A 14,575-nucleotide genomic window follows, 5' to 3' on the forward strand; every position below is an offset into this window, starting at 1 on the left:
ACCAGTTTTTACTTTGATATGGTTTATGCATTGAGCTAGGTGTGTGCTCATTAGTACATTGAGAACACATTTCTTATAGATTTTGAATCATCTAGAACAGATTGTACAAGTGATAAGATTAGCAATCTGAGTGTGAGCATATACAGAGAATTTACCTTTGTTAAGGTTGTTTATAGGTTGAGTCACTGCTTATTTTTTAGCTGATGATCAATGTTAATTCGCATATTGCCATCAACATAACCTTCCTTGTTACGTGGATATGTTGCACGAATTGTGAGAAGAGACTTGGTGTATTGAACAGCAGGAAGGGTTTTTTTCCATATTTCAGACAGATACTTACATCATATTCTGTGACTAGTGAAGATATTTGCTAGTTAAATATGCCCTTTGTGCATATCCTCTCCACATTCATTTGACACAGACGGAATTTGCGAAGCTAATGTGATTTGTGGTGAATTTGGTTTCTTATGTCGACTTTTGACTATTCTTCTGTGAACAATGTTTATAAGATCAGAATAAAGCCAGAAAATGCTGGAAGCACTCTTTGCAAGATTAGATCTGGTTTCCCAGTGTCTTCCAATGTCTCTTCTGTCAGCTGCTGCCCTGCATTTTACTGTGATGATCCTTAAGACTTCCTGTGTATTTTATCAAAGTGCAAGTTTGAAACATTATGGATGATGTATTTGGATATTGTCGAAGGATCAGCTCTCTTTAAAATTTAGAGTACCACTGGTTCCTGAAAAAATGTGCTTGAATTGGAGATGGCTCAAAATGTGCTTTTAGGTTTTACAGAAAGCGAGGTTTGCACCTGCCTGCTTGGGCATCGTGATGGAACTGCCTGACTTGGAGAAGCCATTATGATACCAACATCTGAACTCACTAATAGCCAGTGCTTCAGAGTACTCTGTAATGTTGACTGTGAGATGCTGGTGGAATGCAAGGAATCTTTAAGGCATACATAGGTATCCTTCAAGATTATCATTTAATTTACCATATCTCCCAATCTATCACCATTTAAAATAACACTCTGCCTTATTGATTTTCAAATTAAGTGTATAAACATGTATAAATGTCATATAACATCTGCTATGGCTTGCCAATTCACTCAACTTCTTTAAATTGGTTGAAACCTCTTTGAATCCTCCTCACATCTCATAACTCCACTCAGTTTTGTGTCTTAGGAAAACCTAAAATATTATATTGAGTTCTCTCAGTCAAATCATTGACATATTTTGTGGTGATCTGAGGCTCAAGCACCCCTGCATTAGTCCACTAATCACCACAGTACGTCTTCACAATTTCAGAAGATTCTCTCTCCTACATTAAACTCATCTAGGCTGTTTGTTTTCACCTTTTTTTGTCCCATTATCACCCTCTCTCACCTTGCAATTTCCTCATTTCCATGTTCCACCTTTTCAAATTCCACCTTTTCTTCCTTACTCACCGCACCCCCCACCACCCCCCACCGTTCTCTGGCCTGTATATTCCCATCGTTTTCGTTTTGTTTTTCACATTTCCATCATCTGCGATATTTTATCTTAACGTGTTTCGGGCAGGGGTAACAAACTCGTGACAACATCACTCTGCGTTTGTGATATAACAGCCACCCCTGCCGAAAACTACACACGTTCTCAGAGTTTAGAATAAAAAAAAGTAAGTGCTGTGGAAGGAAAGTTGACTTTTCAGGTCGAAGACCCTTCATTGGAGTTTAAAGTGATGGCTTTTATGTCATTTTAATCAAGGGGGGGGAACAATATTGAGATTAAAACGTATATAAGTACACCTGCGATTTTATAACCACTGAATAATGATCACTCTAGGAATTTCTACGAACTCAATTTGTTCCTTATTCCAATCTTCTGAGCTGTCTTGATGTCTTCTGGAATGTGTGTGTACATTTGCATTTGAAAGCATGACGAACAAGGAAGGTGTAGTGTTTACTACATCATGTTTACTAAACTGTAGCTACAGGAGGTGGTACCATTGCGGGGAAACAGTTCCTTTTATTTCCTCTATGTCCGCCGCTATAAAATCGCGACTCCCGAAGACATCTGATAATAAGGAGCAAGGTGCGGTCATCTGGAACATTGCATGTAAGCGGTATTCAGTGCATTCGATATTGGTATTGAATTTTGTTAATACAGTAAAGACTCATTGATTCAAACATCTACCGTAAATTATATATCGTTTTAAAGAATGCTAAATCTGTTACAATTTAATATATTTAGATAGCAAATATGTAAAAAAAATCGTTGGTTTCAATATCCAAATATCTCTCCAGCAGAAGAAAACGAGAATGTGAAAATTGACAGTTGAAATTCTTTACATAGCGTGGTTCAAGTTCACAGAAACCTGATTAATTAATTGCATTCTAATAATGTATTAGAGCTTTTATCCCTCTAACGTAAAGATTGGTGAATTACCTTAAAACGATTCCAGGGTGAAAAGTAACACAAAAATAAACTTTTAATGCCTGTGCGGATGTCGGGACTCTTCTTCGGTCGGAAACAGGGTCTGAAAGTCCGTGGAACAACTTAGTCTGGGACACTTTTTATATGGTTTGGTGACACTCTTTCAATCAGATTCCTTCTCAGGGTTCTGCAATAAAGGATATCAGGAAGGTTCATTTTCCTGAAATCTTCTTGGAATCCTCGGCAGGTCAAGTTGCACCTACCTTAGCCCTCTCCACTTTCCTTGCTTCGAGATTTCCGGCCCCCACAGAAACTTAAGGATTGTTTTGTTTTGCTGATAACATGTTGCCTCTGTTGCAGGGTTTAATACAGTTATAACGTTGTTTTCCAACGGTTGCTGTTATTGCTTCGGGGCTGGGTGACGATGAAAATCCCAAGCAACGATGACGAGGCAGAAGATTTAAATCATATTTTCTTCTTTGCCTTTAGATGGCGCCAAATTCATAATGTTAAACCTTTTAAACATTAATAATTACGTTTTGACGGAACCTCTATTTCAACCAATTAATGAATTTCCTTCGAAAATCTCAAAACTGCAATATTGTAAAATTGATTAGCATTACAGCTAAGTATTAGATTAGATAATTGTTTCAACCTGCTCTAATAACACAATTTTCTTCTAATAGCAACTTTTATTTGTATTGTATCTTTAAAATGAAAACTCTTTCAGGTTATTCATAATGGGAAAAGTCACAGGAAAACATGTTTGGGCAGTATATATGTTTGGGGGGATTCTGAAAGAAGAGGGTGGTGGGATGGTTTAAAGGGAGATTTCAGAGTGCGGGGTGGGATCAGGAGCTGAAGATTCATCCATCAATAGTCAAAGAAACACAGTTGGGGGGGGGGGGGGGGGGGGGGGGGGGGGGGGCGGGGGGTAAGTGGAGGGGGTTCCAAGGTCCTAAAGTGTGGAGAATATGAATAGGAAACTGGGAAAGGGGAAGGGCACTGTTGTGCTGGAGGACCTGTGAGAGATTATGGGAAATTGGATAAATAAGTAAGCAAGGAAAAGGAAGAAACAGAGTAAGTTAAATGGGAAGTGACAGAGTGATCCATGAGCTCCTGTTCTTCAGTTTGTTGCCAAAGAATAAAAATCAGGGCTTACTTTTGCTCTCAGAATAGTCAAGAGAACTGGACAGCTTTGAGGCTCCAGAGAGAAAAACTGGTAGCCACCTACTTTAATGGGAAGGTGAACAATCTGCAGCTGATAAACACTGGCCTTGAGAGAATAAAGGAACATAAAAGGACATAGATTTTAATAGAACAAAGTATAGCTTTTACTGGAGAATCAAAGATGGATGTCAGGAAATTACAGTTGCAGAAGTATGGTAGGAAAGGGAACACCAAAGGTTTGATAGTCCAGAGTTTGAAAGTCCAATAACAAATAGGGACCTTACTCCAAGAACAGGAACAGAAGGGATATGGGATGTGCATGGTGCCGTAGGTCCAAAAGAGGGTGGAAATGGCCTTGTCAGGGATTATTTTTAGCAGTGAAGAGACCGCAGGAGATGACAAGCTCAAGCTTAAATATGGTTGAGTAATGTATAATGAGTGAAAACTTAGGGAGGATGAGATCACCATGGGAAGTGAAAGCAAGGAGAGCTGAGAAGGACAGAGAAATATCCAAGGCTCAGAGAAGAAGCTCTGTGAGAAAAGGAAGTAATTCCAGGGAGATCTAAACTAGGGTTTGTCAACAGGATTTTAAAAGAGAGATGAAGGTGGTGAAATAAGATGAGGAGCTCAAAGGAGGAGAAGATATCAGAGAAGTGGGGGAAGATCAAAGTGTGAACTGGTGATAAGGTCACAACATTGCCATTGCATTTTGAGTAGATGTAAAATACAGCCAACTGGAGAGGCTCCAATGAGCTATGATACACTTTGATTCATGTTCTCAAAGGTGTGATGTCAATGCAAGCATCCGTAATAATGGTCAGCAGTGGGAATGTTTGTTCATAAGTAAACGAGTTGGTTTGGAGGGAATTGCAAAAAGGATTAAAGACTTTTGGTGTTCTAATGAAGTCCAGAGAGAAATTGGCAGATGGGAAGGTTGATGAGATTAGCCAACAATGTGTTTGCTGGACTATAAAAAGTTTACAGGCAGAGAAGGACGAGTTAGTTGTAATTTCTACTCATTAAGAGAGGAATCTGTACTTCAATAACTCTTCATTGGATGAGGGTGGCACAAAGTGCAATCGAGGGCTTATTCAGAGGGGTTTAAAGTTGGGATGATGGTAAGAAGACATTAAGACAGAGGCAGAGTGAAAGGTTGGAAATTAATGCATACCAAAGGAGATGAGGTAAAGTGAATGGTGAACAGAAAGCAGAGAAGGCAAAAGAGAAGAGATGGATTGGGACAAAGTGAAAAAAAAGAGAGGAGAATTTGGATCTGATAGTGCTGTGAAAATGCATATAACATTAATTTGCAGTTTGTATTTTGCCAAGTTAATACAACTTTAATTAATTTCTATCATGTAACTTGAGTAGGCTCACATTACCAGGCACAATTACATTTGCAAAAGCCACCATACCTTCAAAGGGTGATACTCCTTTGTTCATATCTATATCACTATATATTGTAGGGATACAGCACATGGCTGTGTGCATGCACTGTATTTCACATTTTACATATATAGTACGTTACTGTATATACGTTTCTTCCAGTCTGTGATTTATTTTGGTGCAAACAGAGATGTCAAGTTCTTTTTGACTTCCACTTATAAGTTGATTCATTTTAGACTTAAAGACAATGGTCTGTGTATGTTATTAAATCATTATATTCCTTTATTCATTAATTCTAGATATAGAGAAATGTCCAGTCCAGAAGGTTTTGCTGCTGTATTTTACAGCGAGCCAGGAGTCTTGGGGCTCCTAGCCAATGTGATCAGTGCCTTCCTTGTTGCTCTGCAGAATTTTGCTCAAGTCAATACAAATGTTTTGGCCAATGGAACTGAAAATATTTTGGCAGGTTAGTAATAGCATTGTAGTATGTTGGAGCTGATTACTGAAAAGGACTGCAGTATAAAATACTTGATTAAACAATCTTTATTTATGTTAACAACATTGACATGTTGCTCAAGTAACAACTGAATTCAGTGGGCATCAAGGGGATGGTACATCAATGTGTCCCATTTGCAAAATGCACTGCAGTTACTCACTGAGGATACACTGACAACATCTCCAAAACCCATGAACCCTGCCACCTAGAAGAGCAAGGACAGCAGATGCATATGAATCCCACCACCTGCAGGTTCAACTTCAAGTTGTGTAGCATCCTGATTTGGAAATCTATCACTGTTAGTATGTCTAAATCATGGGACACCTACTCAAAAATATAATGGGAACGTGGGTGATTAATTGAAGTGGTTCAAAGAGTTGACTCCCCACCACCTAATCAAGAGCAATTATAGATGGGCAATAAACGCTGGCCTTGCCAGCAAGGTCCACATCCCTTAAATGAATATCTTACTGTACTTCGGCTTGAGTGCAGGGCTGCTTTCACTTCCATTGACACTAATGTTGTTAGGTCCTATCTGCTCCTGTAGTAGATATTGAGAGATTCTGGAGAAGGCAGCCTTGTACCACTTTGACTTGATGCTGAATTGGATATAATTCAAGTGCACTGTCATTCTTGTTCCAAGGTTCCTTTGACCTACGTTCTAAACTCACCCAGAATAAATTATAATGGTTAGAGAGTACAACACCTCTCACATGCTTCATTGCCTAACAATTTATACACCATGCAGTGTCAAATCCTAGAACTGAAAGATTACCTCCTCTGTGGCTTGTCCTTCACTCCCCTTTGGAGTCAGTTAGATCTGCCTCCCAAGTAATATTAAAGCTACAGTGTGAAAGGAACTTCTCAGCGAAGCCAATATTGCAATACTGATAAACGTTAAGGAGATTTTGAATGATTGTTCTGAAAGGGTTCTGATCCTGAAATCCCTTTATAAGGAATGCCTTTTGACTTTATTAAACTTGCATGGTGCTCTGGAAAATGATGTGTTTAAAATTGAAAGAGATCTTTTAGAGGAATCAATGCTATTTAAATACTCTATTGTCTGTTTTATAGGTGTTCACCTTGTTCTGATTGGTGGAGTGACACAACTTCTTGCTGGCTTAATGGCCTTCAGAAAGTATGACCATCTCGGTGGCACATGCTTTATAGCATTCTCAGCTTTGTGGAGCAGCTTTGGGGCAACCCGGATTATTTTGGGAGCCAACTCCCCTCTGAATGTAACAGCCATTGCCCTGCATCCAAATAATGGCAGTGAAGTAACTAGAAATCTAAGTTTAGCCCTTCCCCCGATTAGTGAGTCAGCTGTGGCTGGACTGGTAGCCTACATCAGTGTAGCATTTATTTTGTCCTTTTGTTCTGCCACAGCTAATTACATCATGCCGTTTGTGTTTGGGGCCATTACAGTTACACTCATTTTTGAGGCTGTAGGCCTCTTTAGCCAATGGGCTTTAATAGTATCTGGAATCTTTGAACTAGTGATAGTTGTCTTTGGGCTTTACGGAGCCACTGCCCTACTTTTAAAGGGAGTCACACAGAGATACATCCTTCCTGGGTTTGGTAATGCATTATTCAATGTTCTGCTTCTAGGAACAAATGACAAATCTTCTTCTAAGAGTCTTGGTGAGGAGAAGAAAAAGAATACCAAATATGCTGAGCCAATGGCTCTTGGTAACTTATGCAGCGTGATTTCTCCCTTTATTTTTGCTTTTTACTGTTTTGGGTACATGAAAACATTTTATGTGGGAGCAGTGTGGGTCAGTATCAATTCTATTGCACAGATTTATGGCAGCTATTATGGTTACTTGCGTAATGATGTCTACTTTGCTACAAAGTTTGGTGTCCACAGTATGTATTGGCTTGTGAAGTCTTGGGAGGAATTTATTATCTCAGTTCTCAGCAACGTTGATATATTAGATATCAACAGAGCCAGAATGACAGGGGATTGGTTTTTCTTAGTCACTGCATTGATGTTATGCCTGATGTCTCTGAATAGAAACAAACTTGAAATAATCCATAATGGCTTTTTTGTTCTACTCACTATCTCCACCATTCCTCAGATTGACAATGTATCATATTATAGATTTTTTGGGGCAGTTTGCTGTATGTACACAGCCTTATCCCTTTATGTAACATTTGCCAGCCTAATCAATTCCATAGCAGAAAAGGCATTGATTCCTATTGGAACACAGCTGCTCTCCACAAAAATATTTCAAAATATTCTATTTGCCATGAGAAAATGGTTCACCAAAGCTGAGGAGCTTCCATCCTCTACAACTGCACAGCTTCCAGATGTCCTGTTCTACACCTGCAACGGGCTAGCAGCCCTGTCTGCCATTCAGGGTGCGAACATGGGTCGGCTCCAAGCTCATCTTACTGTTCCCTGGGTGCTGATCCCTGGAGCTCTCTTCCAAATCTATGTCTCCAGAATTCAAGTTCGAGGAGGAAGGCGCTTTGGCTCTGTGCTACCCTTTTGCTATGCAGCTATCTGGGCAACCTGGACCTGGCTTAGATTTGCAGGTATTTTGGACAATGTAATTTTACAACGAGCAAGCAATTTTTGAAAGCTGACATAGGCACAAAAAATTAAAATGTTCATGTACCTCAGTTTGTAACAATCATTTCAGCATGTACATAATTTTGTTTTAAAAAAATTCCGCCGATTATTTCTTTAACCTGAAATTTTTACATTTAAAAAGATCAGATTGTTTTTAATGTTTGGAGAAATCTCTCCATACTTCACCACTTAACGTATGTTGACAATTTACCCAAACCAAAAGTACCCATTTTTCTAAAATATTTCTTTACTTTAAAATAACTGGCAGTCAAGGAAATTAATTTACATGTGTACATATACTTCCTTTCATTTGAGACATAATTTCACTCACGATGACACCAACCCTCAATGTAACAGCTTTATTTGTTATTTATTTCTACACGCCTTGCTTCCAGCTTATTATTAAAAGAATAACAGAGGCAGTGGCCTGCATCATATAACAACGTAGCCAATAGAACTCAGTAGCATCTTACTGAGTTCCATGGCTATGCCTTGCAATGTGCAAGTCAGAAGAGTGTTGAAGTTCAGATGCTTGTACTCTGATCCTCCACTCTGCTCCTGGACTCAGCATCGAGTATAGGGATAGAGTTTAGTTGTGCTGAGCTGACAAGCTGTTTCCTCAGTCCTGGCTAGCAATATGTGCCACAACCCCATTCCTTTGAATGAGATGTGGAACTGGATTGAAAAGATAAGTGAAGTGGTCTGCAGACTGTAAGGAGGCCATCAGGTTAATCTGAGATAGGCCTTCAGGACCCACCGCCTGCTGCTACGGCCTACTTAGTCTTACATTACAGTCATGGCTTCGATGCATGAAGTGCAACTGAATCCATGAGGCATAAAGCTTAGTATGGCGGCAGGGAGAGTACGAAGGAGCAAATGCGAGACATGGACTGGATCAAATAAGATCCAGTGTTCATAACCATGCAACATGTTATTGCAGTTAATTAATCTTCTAGTTGTAGTTTTGTTTAATAATGTAATAAGGATATAAAGCCAAAGAAAGTCACTATTCCCGGTCTTCTTATTGTTGGATCTTTCATCCAACTTTATATGTTCAGTGTTCAATAAGAAGAAGGAAGGTGGCTCGGTGTGGTACTATTCTACAATAAACCTATCACAACTAACACCTTTTATCCTGAAAATGTTATGAATGTCCAACAACTATGTCTTATGTTTTTTGTCACTTTTTTATCAATGGGATCAAATGATGTTAATATGGGTTAACAATGGTAAAATAACAGCAAGAGAATATTGTTACACATGTATTAAAATTTAACACAAAAATATTTCTCACTATAAGATCCAAGCTTATGCCAGTTCTCATTAGGCTAGAAATTTCCATGAACGATTCCTTGTCATCATGACTTTGCTGGAAATTCCCAGCCATAATTTCATGTCCTAAGTTAGATTTTGTATTAATGGTAGTATAATCTGCATTTATATTTCAATTCTATAATTACATATTTCAGGTCAGTTGTTGAATATTGACCCCAACTCTGATGGTGCATTCACTGCAGGAGCCATTGCTTTCCTTGTAGTCAACATGTTTCTTGTTACCTTAGGTGAGTCTTTTGTCTGCAGTTTCTTTCTTGTACCCTATTATTTGCTTTTCATGGGAAATTGTGCAGTTTCTCACTCTCTGTCTCTCTCTCTCTCACTCACAGCTGCTTATATTAATATAGTACTGCTGATAACTACAGTCATCATGGAAGTGATAATCATCTGCTTTCTACTCTTCACCTTGGAGAAGCTGCCTCTTCCTTTAGAAGGTCAACCACTACTTCAAGTTACTTTTAATTTTTTAAATATGTCTATTCTTTATACACTTAGCACTAAAAATTATTTATTTCCACTGCTTCCCTCACAGGTGTGATGTTGGCTTTGTTCAGTCTTGTCTGTGCTTATGGAGCAGCTGCCTCTTTTGCTAATCATATGTTTGGGAAACAGCTAATTCCACTTGGTGATCCCCTCTTCAAGGCAAATGCTGTATGTTATCTATTTATTTCCTGCAGTATTCGTTTACTAATATATTGAATTATGGAGCCCAGAAATTAGATCAGAAAAAACACACTTCTACCTTTTTTATGTGTAAATTGCAAGTAATATGTGTTCTTTTTGCATTCTCTACATCCTTTCTGGTGAAAGCCCTACTTGTCAGGAAGTTGGATGAGACTCTTACTGTCACTATGCACCCAAACATGAGTATCATTTCCCCATCAATTTTCACACACATGCTGGCATCATTAATGCACATGTGTTTCTGGCAGAATTTTGATCAAAAATTCACAACCTTTGATTTTACTCGGTAAACTAGGAACAAACCGACTAAGAACAATCGATGAATTAAAAGGACTCCACTGGAACATTATTTTTATCATTACTCATTTCCCCACATTTATTTACATGTGCTGTTCTTTTAAGGGCAAATAGCATAGTTGAACATCACAGTGTCAGTGCAAGTGGCTCATTGAGATCTCTCCATACACCATGGCACTGTTTAACCCTTCCCCTTGGAATTCCTTTCTCCCTTTCTGTTTCTCCACCCCTCTCCATTTCTCTCATCCTCCATGGCCACCATAGAGAGAGTACTTTAACATTAACCTGCTTCCAGTGGGCAGTGTATGAATGAGACAGCAGTTGCAAGGTTGAGTTCTAAATGACTTCTTAAAACAAAGTCGTCCCAATTTTTCAATTTCAGGCAAAATTCAGCACCCATTTGGCACACCAAAAATGTGAAATCCAATTTCTAGGCTTGGAGTTAAATCTTCAGGTGAAGTGAGATTACAGGATAGAGGTCAACTGAAGTGTCTGTCACATAATTCGTGTTTTATTTTAAAGTAATATGTTGTTTTAATATATTCAAATTTTGTAATATTTCTATTAAAGTTACATAAAAATAGACCAACTGTGGGAGTTAGTAAGCTAAACAGCACAGTGCCACAAATAGCAGGATGACATGATTATGGTGCCACAACTTACATAAATAAGTTCTATGATAAAGGGAGACATGGGGATTTGTAATAGTACATGTTGACCGAACCTCAATGCAGGCATTAAGAGTTTAATGAGGAGTGTTGTTCCAGGTAGCTGAAAAATTATAAATGCCCATAATATCAAAAACATCTCAATTATAATCCAAATTGCTTTGTACCAGATGTTTTATTTGTCATCTCAAGACTGCAATTCAGACAGTGTCTGTTGATGAATTTTAGAAAAAATTAATGGACTATGTCAATTAATTATACCTATCACTTCTTATTTCTCAATCACAGCCAGGAAAAAACACAAAGAAAGATGAAAACTCTTCATCTTGTCTCACTACCTCTTCACGTTTGACGAGTGGCCTACGAACTATTGCAAAAATCTTGGATTCTGGCCGTGTGTGTGGAATCCCAACTGATACCGTGTATGCTCTTGCAGCTTCCTGTCAACATCCAGAGGCTGTTGAAAGTATCTACAACATAAAAGTAAGGATTCTGAAACAAACAAGATATAACACTCTCACTTCAAACAAATTATTTTAGCGGGTGCTATATCAACAGTCACAAAGCACATTTGTCAGTCTCTTAATATTTTGATTGTTCTCCATACTGCTCTAGGAGCGTCCTGCAGAGAAGCCAATCTGTATCTGTATCTCCAGTCTGGACCAGCTCACTGCAGTGCATCCTCCATTCAGCCCTTTGCTCTGGGAGTTCATGAATCAGGTCTACCCTGGAGGCATCAGTTGTATTGTAAAGAAAGGAGAGTGGCTGAAGAAACTGGGTATGCAATATTTTTTGGAAAGTGTTTTGAAGCTGATCCTTATTCAAGCAGACGTTCATACTAGATTGATAATAACAAGAATAGATTCCATAGAAATTACGGTAATCTGACTGTATCATTTACAGGTGTTGGTGCTGCCTATGATCGTGTTGGCACAAAGGACAGTATCATGATCCGTGTTCCAGACCACACTGTGACAGCTCATCTAGTGAATATGACTGGGCCACTGGCCATTACTTCAGCAAATCCAAGCGGAGAGTCTGACAGCATCCATCATGACATGGTTATCTCGTATGTGTCAAATATTATAATTGAGCCAGTTGTTGTATTAATTTATAGTTATGTCCTTTTCAATTTGTGCATTAACAATTTTATTAACAGGCGTCTTGGACACAAGATTGATGGTGTTTTATGTGATGGAAATTCCAATGAATTAGTTGCTTCTACTGTCATCAACTGCACCAAGATTGATGAAGGTATTCAAATATTTTAATTTTTATTTTTGTTTACTGATTATGTTTATTTTATCCATTAAATTCTATATTAGTTTAAACCCTAATATTTATGGATTTATACCATAAACTTATATCCTAGATTTAACATATTGTCATAGTAGTCATTGAGTTAGGAGATGAGATTTTCATTGGTTTTGCAGCAAAGTCAGACATTTTATTTAGTGCTGAACAGTTTTCCGTCATTAGATTTTCTATATCAATTAATGTACAATTAATATTTTGTGCAAGTCAGCCAGATTCAATTTATTTTGGCCCCTGTGAGATTCACAGAGGAAGTGCAACTGTAACTTGACTTCATCCCAGCAGCTGATAATAATGTTTATTTGCATTTAGAGAGGCTGGCTTTGATGAGACCTTCTTCAATGTTATCAGTGCTTTCTAAAATTCTCTTCAGTACTAATTATGATGGGTTTCAGCTATCTGTTTTCAACAGAATTTTTTTCATATTCTTCAGAGGGAATCACCATTTTACGAGAAGGCTGTGTCCCAGCGGCAAGAGTCTTGCAGATTTTTGAGCAAGTGAAGAACAAACTTGATTAGTGGCAAACTTCAACAAACAGAAACTTTAAGAACAGACATCAAATCAAGATACAGGGATCAAAGCTGCATTTAGTTACTGAATGGAAACAATAAAGCTGTTACACATAAGGTTAATTTCCCATTTCATTAACAAATGTGTCAGTAAGTGTAATGCAATAATCTATCATGGGCACTTTTCAGCACAGCGTTTATTGAAAACCATGATTTGCTGTACTTTATCAATTATTGGTTTGCCAAATAAAAGAAGCACTTTCTAATGTAGGGATACAAAAATCTGAGCTGAAAATGGCATTAAATAGTTAATAACTCTGAATATTTAATTAAATAACATAATTTCAATAATTCTATCATTCTGATGTTATAAAGTAAGAGACAAAAATACATATACAAGTAGCAGTAATACATTAGTCTATAAGAATATAACCACTAAAGATTTGAAACTGCATCCTTAATTGGGAGATGTAGCTGCAGTGAACATTTGGATGTTACTGCATAACTCAACGTGATTATCTGTGAATAATTTTTTTTTAAAAACTGCAGATGCTTAAGATCTGTCATAAGAACAGAAAATGCTGTCAACACTATTTAAGTACTAACTTGTACACCCACCCCCTTCCTTTGAACACAAGCCAGTATGTGAAAATCTACCTCTATTTTATCCTTCCACTTACATGCCTGGTGACAAATGTATTTATAAATTAATCCCAATCAATAATAAAGTCATGTTTTCTACTGGTCTGGTGATAAAACTATCTTTTGCTAACACAAACTTTAACAGAAAGGAAAAAAAATTCTCTAATATAAATAGCAAAAATATAAGGAAAATTTGCACTTTATTTCAATTCAGATCTGAATCAGAACTGACTTGATTTTATTTCTTCAGTAGATTAAAATTAGAAAACTGTTTTAAAGTGGCCAGGAATGCAGGTCATTGCAGTTACTTACAGTTAATGATATTAAAATGATAATAAAAAAATGGTTTTAAATGGAATAGCAAAGATAAGTTGCTGTAATTAGAGCTCAGAAATGACTTTGTATTATTTTACGTTACATTAATGGAAGTATTTTGGAATTGTAACACTGGCTTCAATCTGCATGTTTCAAATGTGTTAAACTTTATTTTAAAAGGACAGAAAAAGAATAAATGAATTTGGAATGGCACAGTGATGTAGCATGCAGTGCTGTTGCCTCATAGCTCCAGTGACTCAGGTTCAATCCTGATCTCTGGTGCTGTCAGTGTGGAGTTTGCATGCTCTCTCTGTGACTGCATGGGTTTCACCTGGGTGCTCTGGTTTCCTCCCTCAGCCTAAAGATGGGCTAGTTGGTAGGTTAATTGGTACTGCAAAACACCCCTAGTGCAGGTGAGTGGCAGGAGAATTAGTGTAGAGTTGGTGGGCATTTGTGAGAGAATAGTTTGCAGTGAAATGGGAATTGATTGTTGCTTTGTTACTTGATGGGCCAAATATTCTCCTTCTATATCATAAGGTAACATGAAAATAAATTCAAATAAAGGGAAACGTATGATGCTAATATTCTATAATATCTAGAACATCATATTTCTCAACTGATCTGGCACTACAGCTACCTTTTTATTGTAGTATTTTGTCATTGCGATTTAATGGTAATTGTGTTTGAAACAGAGCGGATTCAATAGCAACTTTCAGGAGGGAATTGCATATATACTTGAAAAGGAAAAATCTACAGGAAAGAGTGGGAGTGA

General features: G+C 37.8%; 1 protein-coding gene across 1 annotated transcript; it reads left to right on the forward strand.

Moving 5' to 3' along the window:
• The first annotated feature begins 9,955 nt into the window (after positions 1-9,955).
• si:ch211-153b23.3 (putative threonylcarbamoyl-AMP synthase) lies at positions 9,956-13,471 on the forward strand. Its single transcript, XM_052022205.1, has 6 exons — positions 9,956-10,024; positions 11,311-11,505; positions 11,638-11,800; positions 11,926-12,091; positions 12,182-12,276; positions 12,770-13,471. The coding sequence occupies exons 1-6, from the start codon at positions 9,971-9,973 to the stop codon at positions 12,853-12,855; spliced, it is 759 nt and encodes a 252-aa protein (XP_051878165.1). The 5' UTR covers positions 9,956-9,970; the 3' UTR covers positions 12,856-13,471.
• Positions 13,472-14,575: the final 1,104 nt, after the last annotated feature.

The sequence above is a fragment of the Pristis pectinata genome, chromosome 8 (genome assembly GCF_009764475.1).
Source record: "Pristis pectinata isolate sPriPec2 chromosome 8, sPriPec2.1.pri, whole genome shotgun sequence".
NCBI lineage: Eukaryota > Metazoa > Chordata > Chondrichthyes > Rhinopristiformes > Pristidae > Pristis > Pristis pectinata.

What these genes read in the sequence shown, in the direction of transcription:
- si:ch211-153b23.3 (XM_052022205.1), top strand. Translation starts at nt 9,971, where the DNA reads ATGTTTGGGAAACAGCTAATTCCACTTGGTGATCCCCTCTTCAAGGCA. An exon ending in AAAGTATCTACAACATAAAA is followed by an intron (nt 11,506 to 11,637) that starts GTAAGGATTCTG and finishes ATACTGCTCTAG; the next exon opens with GAGCGTCCTGCAGAGAAGCC. An exon ending in AGAGTGGCTGAAGAAACTGG is followed by an intron (nt 11,801 to 11,925) that starts GTATGCAATATT and finishes TATCATTTACAG; the next exon opens with GTGTTGGTGCTGCCTATGAT.